General features: G+C 33.2%; 1 protein-coding gene across 1 annotated transcript in view; it reads left to right on the top strand.

Annotated features, from left to right (window-relative positions):
• Positions 1 to 26,525, top strand: part of LOC113512151 (malignant T-cell-amplified sequence 1 homolog) — a 42,608-nt gene that overhangs the window by 9,316 nt on the left and 6,767 nt on the right. The window contains exon 2 of the mRNA XM_026895955.3: positions 24,545 to 24,697. Within this exon, the coding sequence (XP_026751756.1) occupies positions 24,545 to 24,697 (153 nt within the window). The remainder of the gene's footprint in view (positions 1 to 24,544; positions 24,698 to 26,525) is intronic.

The following is a 26,525-nucleotide window of genomic DNA, read 5'->3' as shown; positions in this document are numbered from 1 at the left end:
GATTATTCTTTTATTAACATTTTCATTAAGTTGAAATCGAAATGGTTAGCGCGTACGTAAAATTAAGAATCCATTTATGCTATAGATTATGTTAGGTTAATAATTCAACTTCTAACAAAATTTTCAATCTCCCATATTAACTCAACAGCTATATTCGTATGAAAGGCTCAGAATATTTAGTTGTTTTTCGATACATATGGCAGTGAATTTACAGGATACAGAGGAATAAACCTAAGTCCTCAGGAATGGAAACGCATGGGGAATATCATGGGCGAAATAGTATACTCTGTAATGTCCATGGTACTGCTCATGTCTATAGGCAATGGTTACCACTTTCCATCAGGTGGGCCGTCAGCTTATTTGCTATTCAGGTAGCGTAAAAAAAAAAAAACAAAAATATTTCTTTGGTGAAAATGATCAGTTACGTTATTAGAAAACGTAGAACAATCCCTTGAAAGGATGTTAACAATTCACTCTGTGTAAAAGATTCTTAATTTTATTTATTCCGTAGACTTCAGACATTGGACTGAGATACTACATAAACAATAACAAACATAGTTAATTAATTTTAATTACTTAGTTATGTTTGCATTATGTATAGATAATATTGGGTTAAAACAGCAAACCTTGCATAAACACGTCTAGTAAATGTTTGTCCCGTTTCATAGCTCGAAATATTATACGTTGCCAAATTATGTAACATGGTATGGCACAGCTAAACTATGCGAGTTAAAATTATCTTAGTGTATTTTTATAATTATCTATTTTCCCTTGTAATATGATGTGAACGGTGAAGATTTATTTGTAATCATTATAAAACAGCAGCAGTGAACAATAAACGGCTGATATGCTGATGATTATAAAACAGTCGTGTGATCCCGGCAGAGAATGAGCCACCCCATTCTTCTCCGTGTGTATTGTAAAAGGCAACTAAGGGTAACTTGTAATTATTTAAGTTACTTAACTTGTAATTATATAAGTTTACTATTGTAATCTTTTGGAGGAAACAATAAAGAGTATCTATCTATCTATAGGAATTTAATTATCGAGAGGTGTGCAGCAGCGTCCCTCTTAGAACATTACCAAAAATATAACTGCGGTTGCCAACTCGCCTACCAAGCGTAGCAATTACTAGTAAAACCCCCCAAAGGGCAGGCCTATGTTTAGCAGTGGATAGTTAACGGCTGGTATTATCATTATTATCGTTATAAAAAAGAGATTTTTTAAAGTTTTGTATAAATGATTGGGTCTCTCTTATTCACTGGTAGTTTTGCTGTGAAACGACTGTGCTTGTACGGCTGTGTTTCGATTTGAAATATGGGATATGACAGTGAAGTAACAGAGTATGGAGGTATACCATCGTAATCTTCAATAATGGCAATCAATGTATAGAATGTGTTATGGGCTAAATGTTCGAGGAATCCCATGGTCCTGTTCTGCTTTATATATGACGGTTATCACATTCCATCAGGCAGGACGTAAACTTCTTTGCCATTATAAGTTGTATAAACGTCTATACTTAATTATTATTGCAAATTAAAATAAATTAATTATTAATTATTGCAAATTATTATTAATTGTATTAAATATAAACATACATTTAATAAGCAATAACTACATCACCATTAATCCCGTAGCTATAATAATGTTAGACTACGTTATAAAGTTATTACCGCATTATCGCTGATAAACAAACATATAAAATTTCCTTTATAACATAAGTATCAGACTATCAGTGATGATCAATCATTATACATAACAATGTTTCATCATAACAAATTTGATAAAATATTATTCTGTTCACAATGACCTTATAATAAATTTGGCCAAGAGTTTATGGTAGAAAATGGAATGGTACCCTCGCCTGTTGTAGCTGGCGGGGTTTCGGTGAAGAATGATTAGTAAAGATGAAAGCAGCTCAGTTGACCCATCGTGACGAGCTTAACAAGAATTAATTACTATGGTTTCCAGGGTGAACCGTCTGGAGAGCAACATGACAGCTGATATATTACTAGCAATGAGGCTACTAGTTACCTTTACTAAATCCCCTGCCCTTTATATATACTATTACTAATTCATTTTAAGAAACGAACTTCAAATGAAAAAAATTTGCAAGTTTTTGAGTTTTTGACGCCGGATTTGGCCCCGTGATAAGTATTTACATAAATGAGATAAAAAAAGCTGGGTATACAACCAGAGGACTTTCAATAACATTATGTCACTTAAAATTGATTTACCTGAATAATTGTAAAATATATATAATTTACCTGATTTTACCTGGGAGACTTTGTACAAAAATCGTTTGCTTGGGCACCTCTGTCCCATTCGTGTTTCTACCGTGAAGCAGTTGTGTTTGCATGGCTGTGTTTTAGTTGAAGGGTGGGATATGGTAGTGAATTTACAGGGTACTGAGGAATAACACCTTAGTCCTTATGTCTATAGGTGACGGTTACCACTTTCCATCAGGTGGGCCTTCAGTTTTTTGTCATTCTGAGTTGCATAAAAAAAAATATAAAGTGGTGGAAATAATAATAATAGGATAATCATAGAAATTTACAAATTTACACCATTAGACAAGTAGTAAATCAATTCATTGATAGATTGGACGTTTACGCTATCGTGTACATGAGATGAATGATAAAAACGAGACACTGAAGTCTGGCGGCCTGTTTTTTCTACCGAAAATTCTTCTACTGATTATTATAATTATATACTTTTAGAAATGCACGCACATTGTAATATGAACAGTTTATTACATTAATGTTTGTATTGCAATATTGCAATTGAATAAATGTGTTTCACGCAAATGTATAAATTAGGTCACAACTCGAAAACGGATGATAAATGCAATACTAGTGGTTAGAATAAGCGATAAACCGATAAAAATGCAATACTGTTTCAGATGTTTTACAAAAGAAATGAATTAATTTTATATTGGCAGTTCGTGTGTGGCGTATAATTTATTCCAATTCGACAAATGTATTTTTTAAAAACGTCCTTCTTAGATCCTCCCTCCAGATGATTATTTGCTTGATTTCATCCTCCCCCCCCCCATTTTAATGCGATGCTTTCTTAGTTTTATGATACTTAGAATGGCAAGCAAGACAGTGCATCTGATGGAATGTGCTAGCAGTCACCTATTGGGGGGAAAATAATTCTTACTAATGAGGTCTAACAGTCTCTCTGCTAGCAATATACTCTATCAGGTCGACCTTCACACGGTTCTCACGGGAAACCATCATAGTTTTAATTTTTGTTGAATTCGTCACGATGGGCTAACTGACCTGCTTTCATCCTTACCTATCATCACTTATTGGTGGCCCGTCAGTGTATACCAATAGCGCAGGCGGAGTTGCAATTCCATTATCGTCCATTAAAAAGAAAACCTTAATATAATATACCCTTTTTGGAGAACCCCATTATCATCCATTTAATAAACCGTCGCCTATAGACATGGGCACCGTGACATCACAAAGTCCACTATAATGGTATTAGTATCCCTCAATGTCCCTCATGCGTAATGGACTGTGTTGATTTAGATATCATTTGTCAGTTAGTTATTTATAATATAAAGAACCTTTTATGTTTTAGGATACGGTCTGTTTGTGCATCAAATTTCTTTTAAATTTGCTCAGCTTTTTAATTAACAATCATATAATGACTCAGTCACCTTTATAAACGTTGGCGTGTATAATATTAATAGGAAGTATTCGCCTAGGTACTATATAAATATTTATATAAATTTATATATGTATATTCATATAATGTAAGTATTATATATTTGCGTTAGTATAGTTTTTTTTTATTAATATTATTCATGCTGCGTTAATTCCTACTTATTTTCCTTCCTTTTTTAGTTTTATTATTTTTCTGTTACGCTTTGACCAGACACAGTTTTAATTATTCCTCTCTATCCTATGGTTGCCTGGAAGATATCGCTATTTAGCGATAAGGCTTCCCATTGTTACCTTTTTATCTTATTACCGTTTTAATGTTTTTAAGTATTTTTATTTTGTTTGTGTATATTATTGTTCTAATCTTTATATTCTGTATTATTCTTAGAAGGGAACAATAAAGAGTTTTTTTTTTATTTCAGTTGATTCATTCATTCATACATAGACCTACATGTTGATATTTGATATGAGTTGAGTATACCTATGAGTATACCTATGAATATAAAGTAAAGAATGCCTGTGCAATTTTCAACTTTGTCTGTTAGCTGAAGTGTAAAAGCATTTCAAACTTTAACTATTTGTGGAAGTTTGATTATCTACATGAAAGAAGAGTAAATACTCCTCGAGTGCGAAACCAATTTCACATTAGTCTACCTATCTCGTTCTACGTCACAGTGTAGGACAATGACGGATAGACACTGGATATACGACATGACCTATCCGTCAATTGTCGAGGAATTTTCTCGATGAAATTCCACTTCGGTGATAGAAGCAATTATCTGAAATCGATTTACTTACATAATTCACTGTGTAGGTTAGGTATTTGTATTTTTATTCAACATCACAAAATTTACATTTCTATATCTACATGTTTTAATTTAACAATAAGATATGTCTGCGACTGTTTCGAAGGTTTTATTAAAATTAAACCGACTTCAATCTTTACGAAATATGGCACAAATAAGGTACAAGTAAATACAGCAGAAGTAAATACATTAGATCAATAAAAAAATAATTTAGAAAATCGATTCAGATTACTCGTAGTTAACTGTTAGACTTTCGCATTCTCTAATTTATGGTTTGTAAGATACAAGAATTAACGTGGTCATTTATATCAATCAATCAATCAATCAATCTAAATATCTTTATTCATATACATCTGTTGCATACTCTTATGATACGTCATTTTATAATTATAATAATTACTATATAAAACAAAATTGATTTAATAAATTACAATGATCACAATTACTATTCACATTAATATATTTTTGTCATTTAAATAGTCATTTATTTTATAATATGTTTTCGTAAAGAAAGTCCTTTTTTTATATATATCTTAAATTTTCTTTCATTTCATTTCATTTATATTATGTTTTAATAAAATTTAATGAAAAGGTAACTATTATTTATTGAAATTATCACTGAAACAATAACAAATCGAAACTTTTATTCAAACGATTTTTTATTTGTTCTATTATTAAACATTCACAGACTGTCTAATGGTGTCGGATTAATTGTTAGTTTGCTTACATTTTTATTAAATTCAAGAAACAGACTATAAATAAAATATGATTCAGAATTGATGAGCATGATGGGCGACATACAATAACAATATAGTCGAATTGTACAATTTCTCCCTGTTTAATACTAATTAAAGTGATTATTACTAGGTCACTGTCAGGGCCGTTAACATGAACAGTATAACTAACATGACATAAGTGTTATGGGTATTGACCTTAATATCTATACTATGATGCTGACCTTCATTCTTGTTTCAGTGCATTTCACAATCTATCTATACTTATAATAAATCTGTAGAGAGTTCAATTCTGTACATGAAATATATTTCCAAAATAACTATCAGGGGGTGATTAGTGATCGATACTGATGCCAAAAATGCAATCAGTAAAATTTTTGTCTGTCTGTCTGTCTGTATGTTCGTTATAGAAACAAAAACTACTCGACGGATTTTAACGAAATTTGGTACAATTATTCTTCATACTCCTAGCCAGGTTATAGTATAGTTTTCATCACACTACGATGAATAGGAGCAGAGCAGTGAAGGGAAATGTTGGGAAAACGGGAGAAGTTACTCCATTTTTAAGCTTCCGTCGCGTGTGCAGCCTTAATGGCCACTTTTTAAAATGTAAAAATTTCCACCCGTGCAATGCCGGGATGGGCCGCTAGTTTTAAATATGCTTAGTGTTATAATATATATAGTACATGTCTTCCAGTCAACTCTACAACTACAGGGTGAAGGAATTTGTAATAATGGGGTCAGTGTGACCTCCACAGGGTCTTTTGGAAACCATTACGGTGACTAGTGAATTGGCTATGATAGATCAACTGATCCGATATCATCCTCCATTGAAGATCTGTAGTATACCTATTATAGTCTGGTGTACCATTCTATCATTATCCATACAAAAAAAACCTTCTGGAAGATTGTTAGCAATGGATTGTTACAGACCCATTGCTAGCTACATACTATATTAGATCGACCTCCACGCGGTTTCCCCTAGAAGTCATCGTGGTAACTCTGATCAAATTCGTTATGATGAGCTAACTTGACTTGCTTTCACCATCAACGATTCCTCATCCCTCACTGGTGTTCTGCCAGCGTATACCGATAGATAAATAGATAGACCATTGTTACAAGTACTGAAATTCTTTTTCTACCTTATGTTGTATAAAATTTTGCAACGGTATTTCATACAAATATCTTTTAATTTAAGCTATTTGTTTATTTTATGCAATGTTGTTATTTATAATGCGTGATATATATGTATTAGGTACATTGATATACACTAAAGAAATATAATCAAATCGGGACCCTCTTCTTTTCTGTTGGTTAAAATTTGCGATCAATAATATTTTTGTTACAATATTCTATACAATGGACAAACCTAGCCTCCTTGTATGGGGGTCAAGGGATTGTTAGTAATGGAGACTGAGAATCCCATTGCTAGCAATATACCCAACCAGGTCGACCTCCTCGCGGTTCCCCCTGGAAACTATCATGGTTAATTCCTGATGAATTCATCATGATAGGCTAACTGGCCTGTTTTCATTTTCATCTATCACCCTTCACTGGTGCTCCGCCAGCGTATCCCGTTAGCGCAGGCGGGGCTACCATACCATTTTCACCCATCAAAAAAAAAAAAGGCTCCTTGCATATTTACGTATCGTGATAGACAGAACTATCACTAATATCTAACTATGCTTATGTTGTAGATAGAAAATTTTATTGTGTATTCTACATAAAAAATTACATGCAATCATTTAAAACTAATTATTCCAGTCATGCGTGCAACCAGTATGTCGTTAGTCAGTCCACTTTCTGTACGTATATCCCGCAATATCACTCGACTTTCTACTGTTTCTTTATCCAACAAATAGAGATCTTTGTTTACTTCATAGCATCTCTAGAGAGTCTATTACACATTTATGTACTAGTGGTCGCCCAGTGTTCGAAATTCGACCATAACATATGTATATTGTAATAAATGAATTTATTATGGTTATGTTTGACATTCAGTAAGACTATAGACAAATATTAAAGACAAAAAATATTGTATTATCAATTTGACCACAGACTTTAACAATAAACAAAAGAATACTCTTATATACATATGCGTGTGTGTCAAATACATGGTAATATGAGTAATGTTTTTTTTTTTTTATTGATTTAATGTATTTTTTATGCATAATTAAAAAAATAATTAGCATTCTGCACTTCTTCTCTATAGAAAATATAAGTGTGCGAAATTTTATGCTCTTTCGTCCGCGCAATTTTCGTAAAAAGGGGTACAAAGTTGCTTTACGTATTAATATATAAATAATGTAAATTTATATCGGGTCAGTTACTTGCGTCAGTGTCCTCACCAAATACTGACTTGAATTTAAATTTAATTTGAATTTTATTGGATTTTATAATAAACATCCTTACAGTGTTTCACATCTTTAATATTAATAGAATTACGTACGACCAGGGTTGTTAGATGCGATTTTTCATTTTTTACCCAAATATCAAATATTTTTGGGGATAGAGTTCTATTTTATATTTTTTTTTTCCTCTTGTTCAAGTGTATTGTGCTTTATTCTTTAGTCACCTAATACAACATTCTAGGAATGATAAGAAGTGGTGACACATTAAAATTTTACTCATAGATGTATTTAGAGGGGGGAAGGGCCGGGTGGGCCGTGTCCACCCATAATTGTTTAATGCCCACCTTATAACAAAGAGCGGACCTTTCAGCTATATGCAAAGACAGGTCTGAGAGAACATATGCGCTTTTTTTTTGTAAGAACTAGCCCCTCCCTGGAAAGGAATTTAAAAATGTCGATATTCTCCATACTGATATGATTGCTGTCTGTAACTAAAGTCCTGCGTTTGATTCCCGGTCAGACCAATTTAGGAAAAGAATATTTCTGATGTAACTAGGGACCAGACCCTCTCTGGAAAAGGAATTTAAATATGCCAATATTCTTACTCCATACGAATATGATTGCTTTCTGTAAAAAAATAAATTATCTCTCAAAATATTTATTTAATTTACAATTTTTTATAAATCTATACACCGCTATTTACTCTCTCTGTTTAGCGTAACGGTTGACTGATAGACAATGCCATCAGGCATTAAGTCCAACCTGTAGACATATTTTAATGTATGCAAAAGTATAAATAAATAAATAAAAAATACACTCCTGTGTTCGATACTTGGTCGGACCAATTTAAGAAACAAACATTTCTGAATTGACTCAAGTGTGTGTGTGTCCTAGGTTGTGGTTACGTTGTGAAGTAACAGTTAAACCTTTATTTTTAATTTCCTGTTTCGACAATATTTTGCACGCAGTACACGAAACTGTGTACCCGTAAATGTGAAAACTGTTGACAAATATTTACGCTTGACAGGCTGGTTAAACGACATTATATTACCTAACTCTTACGTTATCTTACAACTTCAAACTGGCCCATGTAAAAACGTATGTAATACTCGCTTGTTTGGACTATATACTTGCGCTACAAATTAGCCATATAGATAGTAATTTAAAAGTGTGTTGCATAAAAAAAACCCGACTTCAATTGTGGAAAACCAGTAATTTTGTTTGAAAACTAAACTACTGAATCGATTCTGATAAAATTTCTAATAGACCAATCTATAAGGATATCCTTTTAAAAGAAATGAAATAAATTTTTAAAGAAACATAATTTTTGAAATCGGTTTATAACTGACGGAGTTATGTAGTAACAAATAAAAAAAATAATTAATAGAACCGAATTGAGAAACTCCTTTCTGAAGTCGGTTAAAAATATATTAATTAAGTAATTTTTCGGTATGAAATAGGTAACAGACGAACTACGATCAAACGATTTCCGAAATTTATGGACTGAACAAAACACAGATTTGATTATTATAAGTATATAATATATACTGTTTAAAAATGTTAAAATATCGTTCCTTTGAAATTTTATGGTAGGATTTACGACGAAGTCCTGGGACGATTCGGTATGAGCAAAAACACGAAATTAAGTTCGAAAATTCGGACTTTCATTTCATGGTAGACCCCAGATATCGTATATACAAAAACCTAGTCAAATAGAGAATTTAGTTTTTGACGTCGGTTTAAAAATTTTACGATATATCCTAATTTGAATTTTTAGTAAAAGTACCCAAGATGCCTATTAAAAAAGCCACTGAAAGTGCATTCAACTAAATTATGTAGTAATTTCTAGCCATCCAACGACGTTTATAGTCAAACGAGATAAAATATTTATACAAAATTTGTAAAAGTGTAATGTCTAGACACAGAGTTTAACAAAGTCACTGAGGACATTATAACTACTTCTTTTAACTTTTATTTGGGACTGTTATGTGTATTTTATGTATGGGAATATGAATTTAGTTAGAGGGTTTCTAAATACCTACGAAGCTTTATCGTCTTTTTTAATTAAGAAGACTCATGTTACATTTATTGAAAATTATTATCTTTCTTTAATAGTTGAACGACCTTTACATGATTGTATATATGTACCTCTGCTTACAAGTATTATTTGTAATTTTTTTTTTATTTTTATGTACAAATTGTATACGAACCTTGCAAAGTTGACAGGTAGACATTCAGTTTAAGATAAATCCCTCTGTTTACGTACGATGTATTTATTTCCTATTTATAATAAAGATTTTATAATAAGAATTTTGAACAACAATAATATTACTATATTTGAAATATATGACAATGATCTGCAATAACGTAGGTAAATTAAAGGAAGGAAGGTAAATTGTAGAATGTCGTTTCTTTCCTTAGGCAGGAGGAAGGGCCTCTTAAAATTAATTATGACCTGTTTTGTATCAAAGTACTGTTCAACTTATTCACCTTATGTGCATACATTTATTTTCAATTTGCATTCTGAGGTAAGCAATTTATTTTAATATCTTTAATCAGTAAAATTTATAAAATTTTACATTCAATATCCAAAAAATGTCCTCATTATGTTACGCAATTTTGTTGCTAAATCAGCAGTTTGGGATAATTCGTTTTACGATCAATAGGATTTGCTCGTGTATTGGGTATATCGTATATTAATTTTGCCACGAAGCTTTTTTTTTGGTTCAATTTTGAATGATATTTATCACATTAGTTTTTTTAATGTTACTATTAATATCAGTTGTATTTGTCATATACTCGTATTTTTTTTAATCGGTAAAAACGGAACGATAACCCCGCTTGTGCTTTAGGTATACGCTGACGGGGCACCAGTGAGAGATAGTAGGTGAAGATTAGAAAACGAATCGGAAATTAACCATGATAGTTTCCAGGAAGAATCACGCGGAGGTCGACTTGATAGGGTATATTGTTGGCAATGAGGCTAACAATTCATTTCTCCCCACAGTCTGCTGATGATCAATGATATTTACTGAGATTTGTAATTGAAATTAGAATGGGCTATTCGTGGGTCCGCGTGCTCCATCTTTGACTACATGACCGCTTTCCATCAGGTGAGATAGTGATCAATCGCAAGAACTTTCAATAGTAAAATAAAAAAGTATTACAATCTAATTATTGGTCATCGATAATATGATAAAATAATAAAGTTCGAAAAGTTTACACTTTGAACATTGATTAAAAATAATTAGTACTTACCTACACGGATCCAAAACATTGAATTATTTAAAAACAGTGACGACATGTATTGTCATCGACGTCACTATTATAATGGAATAAAACGTGTATTTGATAAGCGCATATAAATTTATAAATTGTCTACGCATTTATTTTCATTGTTTAAAAATAATCAATTATGCTATTTTTATTTATAGGCTGTGTAAAGTAAGACTAAACTACTTGTGTATTTATTTATTCTGTGCTAAGCCATAGCCAAACAAGTCCAAAGATCAGTAATCTTAATTTTTTTTCGTTAATGAAAATGATAACCCCGCCTGTGACATCGGTATACGCTGGCGGGAAACCAGTGAGATAATAGGTGACGGTGAAAGCAAGTACGTTAGCTCAACGTAACGAATTCCACTAGAATTAACCACGTTAGTTTCCAGGGGAATCATGTGGAGGTAAATGGGGAAATTAGAACCCATTACTAACGATCCCTTTCCCCCGATCAGTAATTTAAATTGGTTATAGGCTGACCATGAAGTAGGAAAATCAATAAAAAATTATCCTGCAATAATGCTTTGATATTTGGGTGACAGGGGAGGAAAGTTTTGTTAGGATTTAACAGCCCAATTGATAGCAGCATGTCCTATCAGGTCGACCTCTACACGGTTCCGCTGGAAACCATCATGGTTAATTCTTGTTGAATATTTCAGGATAGGCCAACTGACCTGCTTTTATCTCACTGATATTCCGCCAGTGTATATTATCATACCTCGCGTAGATGGGGTTAGCACTTCATATTCACCCATAAAAAAAAAATATTGCGCAGTGTTACTATTAGGAAATTTTTTTTGTTATGGTGACTAGATAAAGTAACGACCTTAAATGTCTTATCATGGAGTTGATACGGTTAACTTCTTTGCGGTTATCATTCTGGGAGGTCTATTTAGTAGGGAACATTGGTATAATTTTGTTGAGATTACGATAAAGCCAGATACGTATATTATTTTAAATAAGTTCGTAATAATCGTATAAGGAATAAAACAAGTAACTTTTAATAAGTGCAATTCCCTTATTGTCTTACCATAGTAGTTCGTGTCTAACGATTGGTACAGAAGATTCTCTCCCTAAATAAGAAGGCTATTAGCCCGGATAATTGGTTTATTTTCTTTTGTGTATATTTTTCATTGTATGCACAGCCGCCTTTTACAATATCCCGAGAAAGATTGAGTTGACACGTCCTATTCTTGCTCTATCAACTTACCACAAAGACTGGGTACTTGGGAACTGTAGCTTTTTGTTTTTTACCATTACTATGTTACTAACGATCAAGAACATATTCATATTTCACGCTTTTCGTTAGCGAAAGTAAGCTATAAAAAAGATAATATTTTTATCTGTATCTGAAACAAGACCTTCGGTCACGACGTATTGGCCCTGCCAACGCGAGTCATCGCTATCATCCAATTAAAGAACTCATACAGAAATTAAATATATTCCATTGCTGTTTTCGTGACTGACAATGGATGATAGTTGCATATTGAAGCAGCAACGTGTGCTATATATAGCGATATTATTTGCAATATGTAATGTATACTGTGATAACAAACACGTGACTTGACGTAACACGTGCTTAAAATGTATTGAACACGTTTCAATAGTATGCCGTTGCAGTTACAAGGTTATCTTTAAAGCTATAAATTGATTAAGCTGGATACTAATAAATATTATAATGTCTGGTCCAAATAAAGATATACCTATATAAAACCTAATTCTTTGATGGACAAAAACATATGAGGTTCGCCGTGTAGTCCCAGCATAGCATGATCCACCCCTTCATTTTCCATGGGTGTCGTAAGGCGACTAAGAAAACTTAATGGTCAAGGGATGGACGGCAGCATTCCTCTTAAAATATCATCAAACTCTAACTGCGGTTGCCAACTCGCTTGCCAAGCGTTGCAACTACTGGCAAAACTTTTCAATACGGGGACGGGAGGCCTATGTTGAGCAGTGGATTAGTTAACAGCTAATATGACGATGATGACAGTGATGAGATGAGTTAAAAAAAATATGATGTGAAGAGAAGTATAGTAAAATATATAGCTAGAGACCAAGAATTGGAACTGTTTAATTTATAAAGACTGCGTATTTAAGCGATCAAATAATCTATTTAACATAATAAATCAATAAAAAAAAGATTTACTAAATCGAAATCATTAGTGGCCTTTAAGGATTTGTACTACCAGTAAAAAATATTTTACCAAACTCATGGATCTATACAAATGATGTTGATCGCTTCGTGTGAATATAGCCTGATAACTGTCAAGTTATTATGATCTTGAAGGTTGAATATTTTTTCTCGCTTTTTGATCCGCGAAATTTATTCAGTTTTACTGGTAGTGGTAGTGTTTCCAATTTACCACGTATTGTACCTTTATTACGTCCTTTTCAACCGACTTCAAAAAGGAGGTTCTCAATTCGGATTATTTGTTTGTTACCTCATAACTCCGTCAGTTATAAACCAATTTGGAAAATGCTTTTTTTATCTGTAAGGATATACTTACAACTTGGTCAATATCACATAGAAATTTTATCAAAGTCGGTTCAGCAGTTTAATTTTTAGATCAAAATAACCGGTTTTGTCACAATTGAAGTCGGTTTCTTTGTCAGACACAATTTTTAATTATTAACACTTAGTATAATTTTAATAAGGTCATTCTAAGCTGGCTTAACTTCGATATCGAATTGAACAATCGGTTTTTTCGATGTTAACTACTTCATCGTCAGCTATTCTCGTTCGAAAATCAACAATTAGGTACATCATGTGATATTTCATGTTACCCGCACATTGTTATCTTGGTTTATTGATGCTAAAACTTCCACGTTAAATATTGTTTTCTTGCGTGCTCGCTATTTATAAATGCTCTATTTTGAACGCTCGTAATGAAATGTTTCCGGTAGGGACGCACCGTAACGATATATCCCAAGCCCACACATATTATACCCTGCTTTCCTACTAATATTTGAAATGTGAAAGTTTGGATGTCTGTTTGTTTGGATATTTATTACTCGGTGCTCTTAATCGTCTAACCGGATTTGTATGCAATAGATAGACCACATCCACGCATTATTTACTAATTTAGGCGTGTAAAACCGCGGGATACATGTTATCATATCATCATCATAGGCCGTAGTATCTTCCTAATGCTCCTCAAATATTGCGTCTAAACTTCGCCCACCATGTACCCTCTTGTATAGGCATTCCGTCACCCGTATCCAATAACGAGGACGGGATGCCTTAAATAACCGCAAACCATACAAAAAAATATATCATCATCATATTAGCCATTATATGTCCATTGCTGGAAATGGGCATCCCCTATAGAATGTCATAACGAACGGTTCTGAGCCACCTGCGTCCACTGACTCCCTGCAATGAACTTGAGGTCGTCGCTCCATCTAGTGGAGAGTTGTCGTACACAGCATTCGCCCGTACGGGGACGCCACTCTTTTCCCTATCGGTCGTCGGTTCACTGAGCTCCTCATATGTGACGAGCATATTGCTAGTTCAACTTGCTTATATTCTTGTGTTCCTCTGCGGATTTCGGATTTTATCACGCAAAGAAACTCCGAGCATAGTCCTCTTTATAACTCGCTGAGTAACTTGGAGTATTTGCATACGAGTAAAACCGTATATCGGTTTCATAGGTTATCACAAAAAGATACATTTAGTTAAGATTAATTTTGTTTTTCTTTCATAAATGCGATGAATAAAATTTCATGTTCAAATTACTCTGTTTGTAAAAATAATATTATGTATATTATTTGTCTGACCTTTGAGTGGTGCTTGTTTTATACTGAGATAATGAAAAAACCGTCCAAGAACGCGTGGGAGGCGCACAAATGGGATTCTGTAGTTACGTTTCAAACCAGTATAACGGAAACCATTATTACATTGAATCCAGTTTATAGTATAGTAGTTTGACGACTCTCCCGAATTCGTTTTCTGGACGATATCATAATGTTATATCATACGTCTTTTTATGATTTTTTTTTTTTAAATGGATGATAATGGAATGGTAACTCCACCCGCGCTATCGGTATACACCTGCGGGGCACCAGTAAAGGATGATAGGTGAGGATGAAGTAGGTCAGTTAGCCCATCGTGACGAATTCAACAAGAATTGTTCACGATGATTTCCAGGGGGAACCACGTGGAGGTCGACCTAATAAGGTATATTACTAGCAATGGGGCTGTTAAACTCCATTGCTAACAATACCTTTCTCCCTTTTTATGAATATTTGCCTGATACCGAAAATTTTCCAAAAATTACAAACTATAAAAAAAAATATTTTTTTTTTTTTAAATTTACATTTTGGAGGCTTATATTTCATGAATACACACCTAATAGAAAAAAAGCATGGTATATATTTATTTCGACACGTCTTATTAGATGGATTTGATCCGATAAATTCGTAGATAAACCGATAGACATAAAGAAATATTATATTTTGTTTTAACCATTTGTTTATGGGATCTAAAAATACGTTCATTTCACATTCAGCTATTTGCTGTTATAACTTCTGATAATAGTGTTATAAAATCAATTTGAGTTAGTCTACCTTTAAAAAAACATATTTGTATAACTAAATAATTCAGAATTTTGTTTGAAATTTTAATGAAATAATAACGTTATTAATGCAGAGTGTGTTGTGATTTATACAGACAACAACTTCCTGTGTGCCTTCTCTATTTTTTATAAGGTGTTTATTGAGGAAGGTAGGGACGGATTGGTGAGGTAGGATTACTATTCTAACTTTATCCATTAAACCATGTTTCTGGTTATTCCAAATCAAATTCCTTATTTGACGGAAAACAAATTCTATTAACTCATGTACCTATGCACGTACATGGATTGTTGTTAATGATATATAACGTGTATTCTCTTGTGGTCCGGGCATAGAATGGGCCACTGCTTCCTTTCCAGTGGGTGTCATAAGAGGCGACTAAAGAAGGGCGAGGGATGGGTAATAGCGTCCTTTTAAAACATTTACAACGCCTAACTGCGGTTGCCAATCAGTCTGCCAAGCGTGGCAACTACTGGCAAAACCCCCCTAGCTGATATGATGATGATGATATATAACGTCACCGGAATCGAAAGTTACTATGCTCATACAGTGTAGTTGGGTAAATTGGACAATTAGTAAAGTTGCTTACTTATAATATAATACACTTGAAGTGAGACGAAAACTAAATTTAATTAAGTATGTGTTAAAATTAGTGCGGGGGGAAAAATGTAACCAAACTGTATTGGAATCAATATCAATAGGATCGCCCAGTAACTACGTGCGAGCATGTCGACGGCACTTATTCGATGTTCCATTACGAAGAACAGAGTTCGCTGAGCAGGCTCCCCTATCTCTTGCATTGAAACTGCTCAATGATATTTTGAGCCAGTATCCGCAATTGGATGTATTTGCCTCCAACTTGCTGAAGTTTCGTCGAGTGACCACAGTGTATTTGTGTTCAGACGTTTTTTGTTTCAGTTAAATCGTTTTATATTATTTTTTGTTTAATATTTTTGTGTAATATTCCTTGTTATATGTTATTGTACTCATGCTTTCTTGGGTGGGCGTATTGGAAGACTGTAAAGCTCACCCAGTGGATGTAATAAATAAATAAATATTTATAATTATGTTAATTATTTGTGGCAATAATTTGCACTAACATCTATAACTTTTTTCTTTCACGTACATACAATTCATTTTTACGGTGGTTCTTGTACCTATAGATTCGTCGCAATTCCATCTGGGGGTAGCGAGATGACATCACACCATGCTGACGTCATCGCCTCCCTTCGTAGAAAGCCGAGAATGGCCCGCGGCGTTATGCTTCCTAATATCATGAAGTGACCTTGGTCCTAATGTAAAACAAGCAGGCTGTTGTAACATGAATCTTATTATTATAATTTCAGAACAGTATTGCATTTTTTTCGAATAATGTCTCTCTATTATTTATATTTCAGTATTTTTGATTAGACCGAACCAGCGAATTCTCCTTCTTGTTTTATCTATTAAATTTTTTTATTACCTATATTATTTAAGTGTTTAAAAGTAGAATTTGATCAACAAACAGGCCAAGAACTAGAACTTACAGCCATGTAGTATAAAATAATAGATATTTATTTAGTTGATCAACTGCATTTACCTAAAATTTTAGGAATAAACTTGGAAAGTTAATATCCACTTTACAAGAATTTAATTTTATCAGAATGCCTTATATCTAGTAATTTTTTACCACAATATTCATATTATTAACTCATACTATATTCTATCTCTATATTATATTGTAGGGAATCGATGGATGTAGGTGGATTAGGAACGTTATTTATGGCAGTCTATGGGGGAAGCCTATGACAGATAACGGCTGATATGATTGTTTGTCTAAATTAAAAACTAAGTAAAAAGAAAAAAAAAACAAAGCAAATCTATTGCCCTCTTGGATTAACAAATCTGTTATCAGCATATTACAAACGTGGTCAGGATTAAAATTGACTACAAATCGCCCTTTGTCATAATGGATTCGCATAAATCGTGCAAAATCTTTACAACACTATGCTATTTTGTAAAGGTTCGCAATTCACTTCACAATTCACTTCACTTTCTCTTCACTTAACTCTTCATCGAAATTTCAAATTTCTAGCTTTGGGTATGAAAAGTGAAGTAAAATGAGCTTAAAAAACTAAAGTGGGTTCTTAAGGATGGTAGCACTCTTATTCCAGTTTACTACGCCTCCACCAAAATAATGCTGTCATCGATCTTACTTGTTAAGAGAAGACAAAATGTAAATCACTCGCGGATCCGCTAAGTAAAATTCGAGTATGGCTTTACAGAATAGCGCTACTGAAGTGGTTCTTGTTGACAAAATACCTCTGGCATACCCATACCTTAGATTACTGAGACCGTCGGGAATGTTATCACATTTTATGTTATTTATAAAGTACAAGTACATACAGATAATCGATTTGTTTCTCTGAAAACTTGCCAATGAACTTTATATTTTTAAAACATTTATTTATTTAGCCATTAACTGTCCACTGTTAAACAAAGGCTTTCCCCTTATGAGGGCAATTTTGTCAGTAGTTGTGACGCTTGGTAGGCGAGTTAGCTATCGCTGTTAGGCTTTAGGTGATGTTTTAAGAGAGATGCTGCTGCTCGTCCCTCGCTATTAAAGTCCCTTAGTCGCCTCTTACGACACCCATGGGAAAGGAAGGAAAAAATTTAAAACATTGCAATTAAATAAATATATATGTATATGTTCACTAATGTAAGTCTTATTAGGGTTGTCAAAGGCATTTGTCGATTATTTTTTATTGCGGAGTATGTGATATTCTGCTTACAAAAATAACGCCAAGCATATTAGAATTAAATGTGGCAGGGAGCGTGCCTACCGCCGTTACTCGGATTAATTTGGTTTATTATAACGGCTTTTTCTATCATGAGCATTATTATATCAGCCTTTAACTGTCCACTGCTGAGCATAAGCCTCTTCCTTGGGGGGTTTTGCCAGTAGTTGCTACACTTGGCAGGCAGATTAGCAACCGTAGTTAGGTTTTGTCACCATATCACCCGTATATTAGTGAAAAATTGACGCATAAAATGCGAAAATTTTTATTGGATTTGATTTTTATTTAAACTCACAACATTTGGAGTAGTCTTACACAGGCAGAGAAATTGTAACCAAAATGGCAAAGGTGATTTTTTTTTCATTATTGTTTGGGGGGCAAACGAGCAGACGCACTACCTGATGTAAATGCCGCCCTTTTAAAGCATTGTAGGTACTTAAGTCTTGGTCTTTTTTCTTGCTATCGATTGCATATTATTGTACAATTATTTTAGCTATTTTTAAATGGTTTCAATAAGGAGGTAGCACTTAGTTCGTCTATATTTTGTTACATATACATGACGCCATATATTTTCCAATTTTAAACAGGTTTAATTATTTTTGTAATTAATGTCGATTGAAGTCGCCACCAAAATCTTGCTTTTTATGACGTGGAATTTTGTTGTAGATACATGATTCCGCGTTCAAATATTTTCAATCTAATGTATTTTAGCACTTTTTTAAATATTCAATCGAAAATATTGCAATTAATTAAATTATTTTTGAAAATTGACAGTTAATTGCGTCGTAGTCATACACTTGATTAGGTTAAAGTTAAGAACGCCCTTAAGAAACAAATTTTTTATCTGTGCGTTTTATTAATTTTAAAATAGGAATAATCAGATTTTTTTTGATGGGTGAAAATGGTATGGTAACCCCATCTGCACTAACGGGATACGTTGAGGGAGTACCAGTGAAGGATGATCGGTGAGAATGAAAACAGGACAGTTAGCCCATCATGATGAATTCATCAGGAATTAACCATGATCGTTTCCAGGGGGAACCACGAGGAGGTCAACCTGGTTGGGTATATTGCTAGCAATGGTATTTTTAGTCTCCATTACTAATAATCCCTTTCCTCCCGGAATAATGAGATTATTATAATTAACATCATTTTTGTTGCGATTGAAGTTATTGTTTGTAGAATAAAATCTACTACTTGTTCTGTAACAACTGTGATAAGGTCTTGATATATATAGATCTCCGGAATAAAGTGATTCAACCATTAGTGCTGGCGACGCCACTATTCCTAATGAAGTAAACAACTAGGAACGTTCTTCAATATTTTCTAGATACGTGTGCCAACTTTGCCAGGGATGTCGAGAGTGGTATACGTACCTACTTTATTACAGTCTATTTCACGGAGTAGACATAGATAGACAAGTGTGTTTACGATTTCAATTGCTTATGAGGTAGTTCAGCGGAACGTTATTGCTATGATATGTGTACTATACTCGATGCGTCTATTTTTGGCCTTGTTTTTATTATTTCTCTTTTAGCTCTCTGAAGAATTTTAATTGAAGTTTCAAACGATTGATAATCAATAATATTAGAAAATAAAAACCATTAAATCATGCGAATATTTTCGCGATCTTTCTATCAAAAGCCATTAGAGTGGAGTTTTTGTAGAATACTTTTTCTATAGCAGCACATGCGATTACAGTTATATTGTACGTCGAAGCCGTAAAGCGATGATAACCTTAGAAAATGTTGGCCAACTGGGCCAGTGCAGTGCAGTGACCTAGTATTGAAAGTATTGCAGTAACGTTTTGAACACACGATGTACCCAAGTAACATTTTCTCTTCGATTTTCCTTTACGATACATTGAATAGAATAAATTATATATTATTAGTAGTAATCTTACTATTTACTTTATTACTTTTATGAGTGAATTTAGAGAAATTTGCGTGATGGTTAGTTTAGTTTTTTATATCGTCAGAATAGAAGATTTTTTTTCTTGCTTGATCTTGTCATAATGTTTTTTTTTCTTTTTACTTATATGATATTTTCTCCAATTATAAAATGATTTTCATGATTCTTGAGGCGTTTCACCTGCCTGTGTTGGTTCCATACTATTATGTAGTATAAAATCTTAATTTATAAATATTATTAATATTTATTATTAGTTTTTACCACCTTTGTCCATGACCTGGATATGTTAGTTGACCGGGATAAAAATAATACATCAAATTTCATGACGATTATTTGGGTCATTGAGGCACTAAAAGGTAACAAACAAATGAACTCAATATTTATAATATAACGTAGATAATAACGTATATTAATTAAACCATGGAAATTATCACTTCAAGATACGGTTAGCTTCAGGGTATTAGTATAGGGTTAGGTTTAATTAGTTCTAAAAGTTAAATACAATTCCTTATCGGTTAATCTTTGTTGAGTCACCGAATACCTAATAGTTAAGCAACAAATAAAAGTAGGAAATTCTCTATTCGCCTGTATTTATTGTATTTTTTTATTGTATACGAGTATGTATGAAGAATGAAGAATTTTCGAAGACAGCCTAGATACTCATACAGAGTATCTAGGTTAAGTTTTCGAAAATTCGAAAATATAAAAATATAGAACTATTTATGTAATGGAACAAAATTTTACATGAAGACTATAAATTGTTTTCATATATGGTTAAATTGTGATAAAACTCAAGATTCGGTCGGAATTTGCAAACATATGTTGTAGGGTGATCGTGCAAAAAACTAAAATTGTAAACTTTATTTTTGAAGTTAGTGAATAAAAATAGAAACGTACTACATACAATTTTTTTTTATTTACGGTTTTTATTACACTTTTATTACACCGCGAAGAGTGATTCGGTCACCTGGGATTTAACCTCACTTTCTGAATCCGATTCATCTGTATTATGCTGGATTTATGGCTTGCCATTGCCGTCATACATGATTCGGGTAACATAAAAGTTTTAAAGCATTTCCGTGTTTTATCTCAAAATTCGACTTCTTTGTGTTTATGTCACATGATATTTTCAAATAATTAATAGGGTTTTTTTCGTGTTGGTTTCATACTAATTCTGTCAATTTTGATGCAGTGTTTTTTTAAATACAATCTTGTATTTTGTATTTAAGTACCTAACCTATTGTTATTATTATCATAAGAGTTCTCACTCCATCTCCATCAGCCTAAAGCTTTAACTCTCCTTCTTCTCTCCACTTAGTCAAACAATATACAGTTGTTATATATTTTATGGATAAGATTTTTAAAAGTTATTTTATTTAAATATGTATTACATATAAACCTTTGAACTACATATGGCATCTAAGGTTATTTTGGTTAAATATGGAAATATAATTTGGCAACACACATTCTATCACTTTCACGTTTGTCTGCGGAATGGCGTCCTGTAAAAGATTCTAGTTCATTGTTAATTTTGTTCACAGTTTATTTCATCACTTCAATAGAATCTCTATTATATATATAATATACACTGCGCGTATTATTTAATAAACCTTATCCTAGTAGAGATGTGGTCGAAGAAATCTAAGGTGTGGAAATACACAGTAGAGAGGCGGGTTTTGATGTTCAGTTAGGTACCTAAAGACAAATAGGTGCGGCGCTCTGTCCATTAACATTTTACCTTACCATCACCTTTATGTTCCTGTCTATTAAATTTACTATACGAAATATAACTAGCAGTTCCATTGTTCCAGTTAATTATGTGCATATTTAACCTTTATTATTAATTGATATATAAGTGAAGTGATAATTTCAACTGACCTTGTATTATGATAATTACACGTTCCGGTGATGAGTATATAGATACCTGCCTAGTAACTGATTTGGTTTTATTAAAAACTAACTAAGGGAGACTTTGTACAAAAGTCGATTGCTTGGGTACCTCTGTCTCATTCGTGTTTCCACCATGAAGCAGTTGTGCTTGCATGACTGTGTTTCGGTTTGAAGGGATATGGCGTGAATTTACAGGGTACAGAGGAATAAAACCTGAGTCCTCAGGAATGGCAACGCGTGGGGGGTGCCATGAACGAAATAGTATACTCTGTTATGTCCATGGTACTGCTCATGTCTATAAGCGACGGTTACCACTTTCCATCAGGTGGGTCGTCAGCTTGTTTGTCATTCTAAGTTGTATAAAAAAAAAGTTAATATTAAATTCTTAATTAATTACTTAAATTTTTTTTGCTTTTACTTTTATTGATGTAATAATAACAAGTATTCTGTAAATATTAGCCAAAATAAGTTTTGAAAATTTTTTTTTTATGGTTGATGATGAAATGGTAACATCGATTGCGCTAACGGTATACGCTGGTGGGGCACAAGTGAGGGATGATAGGTGAGGATGAAAAGGCAAGTTAATTAGCCCACCGTGATGGAAATCTGCACGATGGTTTCCAGGGGGGATCAAGTGGAGGTCGGTCTGACAGGTCATATTGCTAGCAATACTGGTAGTCCACATTACTAACAATCCATTTTTCCCCAGTTTTGAAGATTTAGGTGTACGTAGTATCACTGACAGCAATTATAAATTAAACATTAGTAATAAAAGGAACACTTTATTCGTATAATACTCGTTTTGATCTATTCTCCTGCATAATACATTTTATGTGTTTTCCCTTGTTTTATACACGGTGTTTTCTGACATTTATGGGCTTTTATGGACATTTACGAGTATGTTGTTGTAAAAAACTGGATTACAAGCAATTAAAATTATATTTTATTACTCGATCGTGCAAAATACATTTGCAAGTGTGCACTAGGTCTAAACGGGCTGGCATATAACGGTTCATCAGTGTTAAATGCCTTTTGTCATGCACGTACGCACACGGTCATAGAATTAAGACCACATGCTATCAAGACACAAGGGGATCGATTCTAAAAGGAATGTTACTCATAGATTCTATTTCTTAAATTAAAGGGAGAGAGACTTTATTTCTACCGTCGAGCTTCCTTGCGTGATATGTTCCGGTTTGAAAGGGGAGATATGGCAGTGAAATTAATGAATAATGAGACTTTGGATTTTCGTGCGAGCTTAGATCAATAACCTCCATATTGAGTTTACTCCTTAGGAATGATTTGATGAACATTTTTTTTTTTTTATATAAAAAAAGTACTCTTTTCGAAAAGTATAAAATTGTATTAATTTTGATTTTATTGGAACCATCTTTATTACAATAATAATAATAAAAAATCGCTGATCTTACTATTATTTTATGTTTTAGTATAGTATGAAGAACCAACACGTTAGTCGGGTGTTTGAGATGTTTCTGATATACGACGCTCCATCTACATGCATCTAGTATTTGATCAACCATCATACAGTATATACTCCGTCACGCCACTCTTTCTAATGGGAGACAGACGTGATAGATATGTATGTACTCGTATGTATGTATGTACACTTTGGTATTTCAGCCAATCATCGGCTGTGGTAGTCATTTTCAGACAGATTCGTTATGAAAAAAATCTTTATGTATAGATGTGATTTCTATTATTCGAATGCGTGGTCGGATTTAGACCAAGAAGCGAGTCCTTGTACCTGCTTGCCCTACTTTAGTTGTTACTTAGTGTAAACATTGACGTGATGATGACAAAGAATATTCTTTTGTTGGTCGAATGAACAATATTGTGCGTAATTATTGCGTTGTTCATAAAGTCTGTACTTACATGCACATGTAGGATCAGACTTTATTTATAATCAAATATTAGATGTAATTATTAACTTGTTTTTGCTCATTTTCACACAGACACACACACGCACGCACGCACGCACACAAGATAAACTTCATCTAGTTACAATTTATTATGGCCATACAGATATTTCAATATAAATATAGCAAAATGCATATTATGAAGTCGGTGAGATATTAAAATGCCACGCAGGTTGTAAGTTGAAGACGGTACAAATGACAGGCAGGTGCTAGTCTGCCAGCATGAGTCCACCATTTTAGCGTTTCTGATTATTTGTCTGAAGTGACTGGTGTGAGTTTTCCGCATTTAAATTACAAAAACGGATGCGATTTCAAAAAGAGTATATTCCTAAGTTGCCTGTTTTTTTTCTTACAATGAAAATATTTGAATTCAGAACGCGGAATTTCGTGTAGACACATAGGTTTTGCTTTGTAAAAGAAAACGACGGCCTCAATCGTCACTAAATTCAAACGAACAATGGAACAACTTCGACTGTAAAAAGAATTGTAAAAAGAAGTCGAAAAATTGTCCATGTACCTTATTGTGTTATATTGAACCTCTTTTTTTTGAAAATTGCTAAAAAAACCAACGATTGACAGTCGGGTAAAAAGTATTTCATTATATTTTCAGATTCGATGAAAAGGAAAGCATATCGGGTGTCCAGCAGCTGAAGTCCTCTGTACAGAAAGGGATTCGCACTAGATTGCTCGAACTATATCCCCATTTGGAGAACTACATCGATCAGGTGCTGCCCAAGAAGGATACATTTAGGATCGTCAAATGGTAATGTCTATTACTTATTTATTCATACATATTTTATTACCTATATTTAGGCCAAGGCCAAATATGCGTTGGGATCTCCTCTGGTATTGCTAGTGTTCGTGGGCTGCGGGAATCATTTTGCGTCAGGAGAGCCACATGCACGTTTGTCGCGCAATAAGAAATCTACATAAGTACATGCAAATACTTCTATATTTTCTTTTCATCGCCATTACGTTGTAAGATATGATACATATGCACCAATTTAAAAAAAGTAAAATTCGAAATGAAATTTTATACCAAGCGTGGCTAGTGTGGTAATTGTAAAAGTGGTAACAGTTATAAGGCGAGCAAAGACGTAGTATAATGTACATCTATACTAGTCTATATTAATTTTTTAAAGAGGAAAGATTTCATTATTTGAAAGCTACATTATCAATGAATAACTTAGGCTAAATATTATTTTCGAAAATTCTATCTACCCGTGCCAAGCCGGGCCGGAACGTTAGTTCTTTGTAATCTAAGAGGGGGGAAAGTACCCATGTCTAGTAATAGTACATTGTTAATACTTTGTTATGATTATGATAGAGTTATTGGCATATAAATGTGTCGATAGATAGATACTCTTTATTGTTTTCTCTAAAAGATTACAGTAGTAAACTTATTATTAATACAAACAATACAATAAATGTTCACACTGAGAAAATAATGGGTGGTCTTATCGCTAAAAGCAATCTCTTCCAGGCAACCTTTGGATGGAGAAGGTTGTTTGTTACAACGCCTTAACGCTGTGCCTCTCGGGCACGCGGACGGAGTAGCGGGTAAAAGCTAGTAAAAAATAAAATTTCCTACAAATATATTTTAAGCCATCAGCATCATCTTCCTGCCCTTATACCAATTATTTAGGGTCGCCGTTATAATTATGTTCTCTCATCACCTGTATTTACAGTTTAAAATGGATTTTTTTTCCAAATTGATAAATTTTAAAGTAACAAAAAAAAAACTTGTGTTTTACATGTCGATGAGGCGTTTAATATTTTTTTTTGTACGGGCACAAACATCTAGAATGAAATACTTAGCTTTGAATAGGTAATGACACAGTTCTTATACAATACATAAACAGTTCCATATTCAGCCAATATACAATCATATTCAGCATGTAAATTATAATTTAAGTAAATTGTAAAGTAAGTAAATTGTAATTTATGTAAATTATAACTTTTTTTTTAATACGACTACCAATAATTAAGTTACAATTCATTATATACATATAGTATTTACTGATGACACTATTGCCACTTTCCATTAATTGAGTCCTTAACTTCTTTGCCACTTCATATAATTGAAAAAGAAACTTACATATTATGAGTTTCGGTGACAGACAAAAATTCAAATTGCTTTGAGAACTAGTTTTTTACAGAAAAAAAAAAAGAAAATATTGTCTCTATTAATAGATTTCATTGAAGCAGAATTACTCCTACGTCTAGGCCACCTACTCAGAACTAATTTACGTCTATCATTGTTGTGTGTCTTGTTTATGGATCGTCTGAAATAGGTAACCAATTATTCTGTTGAATATGTGTGCATCATTAAAGTGGAATTACGTTAATTTAGAAATTTACGTGTTTGAAACATTTTTTTTATACAACTTAGAATGGCAAACAAGCTGACGGTCCACCTGATGGAAAATGGTAACCGTCGCCTATAGTCATGAGCAGTACCATGGACATAACAGAGTATACTGTTTCGCCCATGATACCCCCCATGCGTTGCCATTTCTGAGGACTCAGGTGTTATTCCTCTGTACCCAGTAAATTCACGCCATTATCCCACTCTTCAAACCGAAACACAG

Source organism: Galleria mellonella, unplaced genomic scaffold (assembly GCF_026898425.1).
Source record: "Galleria mellonella isolate WM207_F2 unplaced genomic scaffold, CSIRO_AGI_GalMel_v1 utg184, whole genome shotgun sequence".
Taxonomy (NCBI): Eukaryota; Metazoa; Arthropoda; class Insecta; order Lepidoptera; family Pyralidae; genus Galleria; species Galleria mellonella.
Note: the sequence above shows the minus strand (reverse complement) of the source record. Positions and strands in the feature narration are given on the sequence as shown.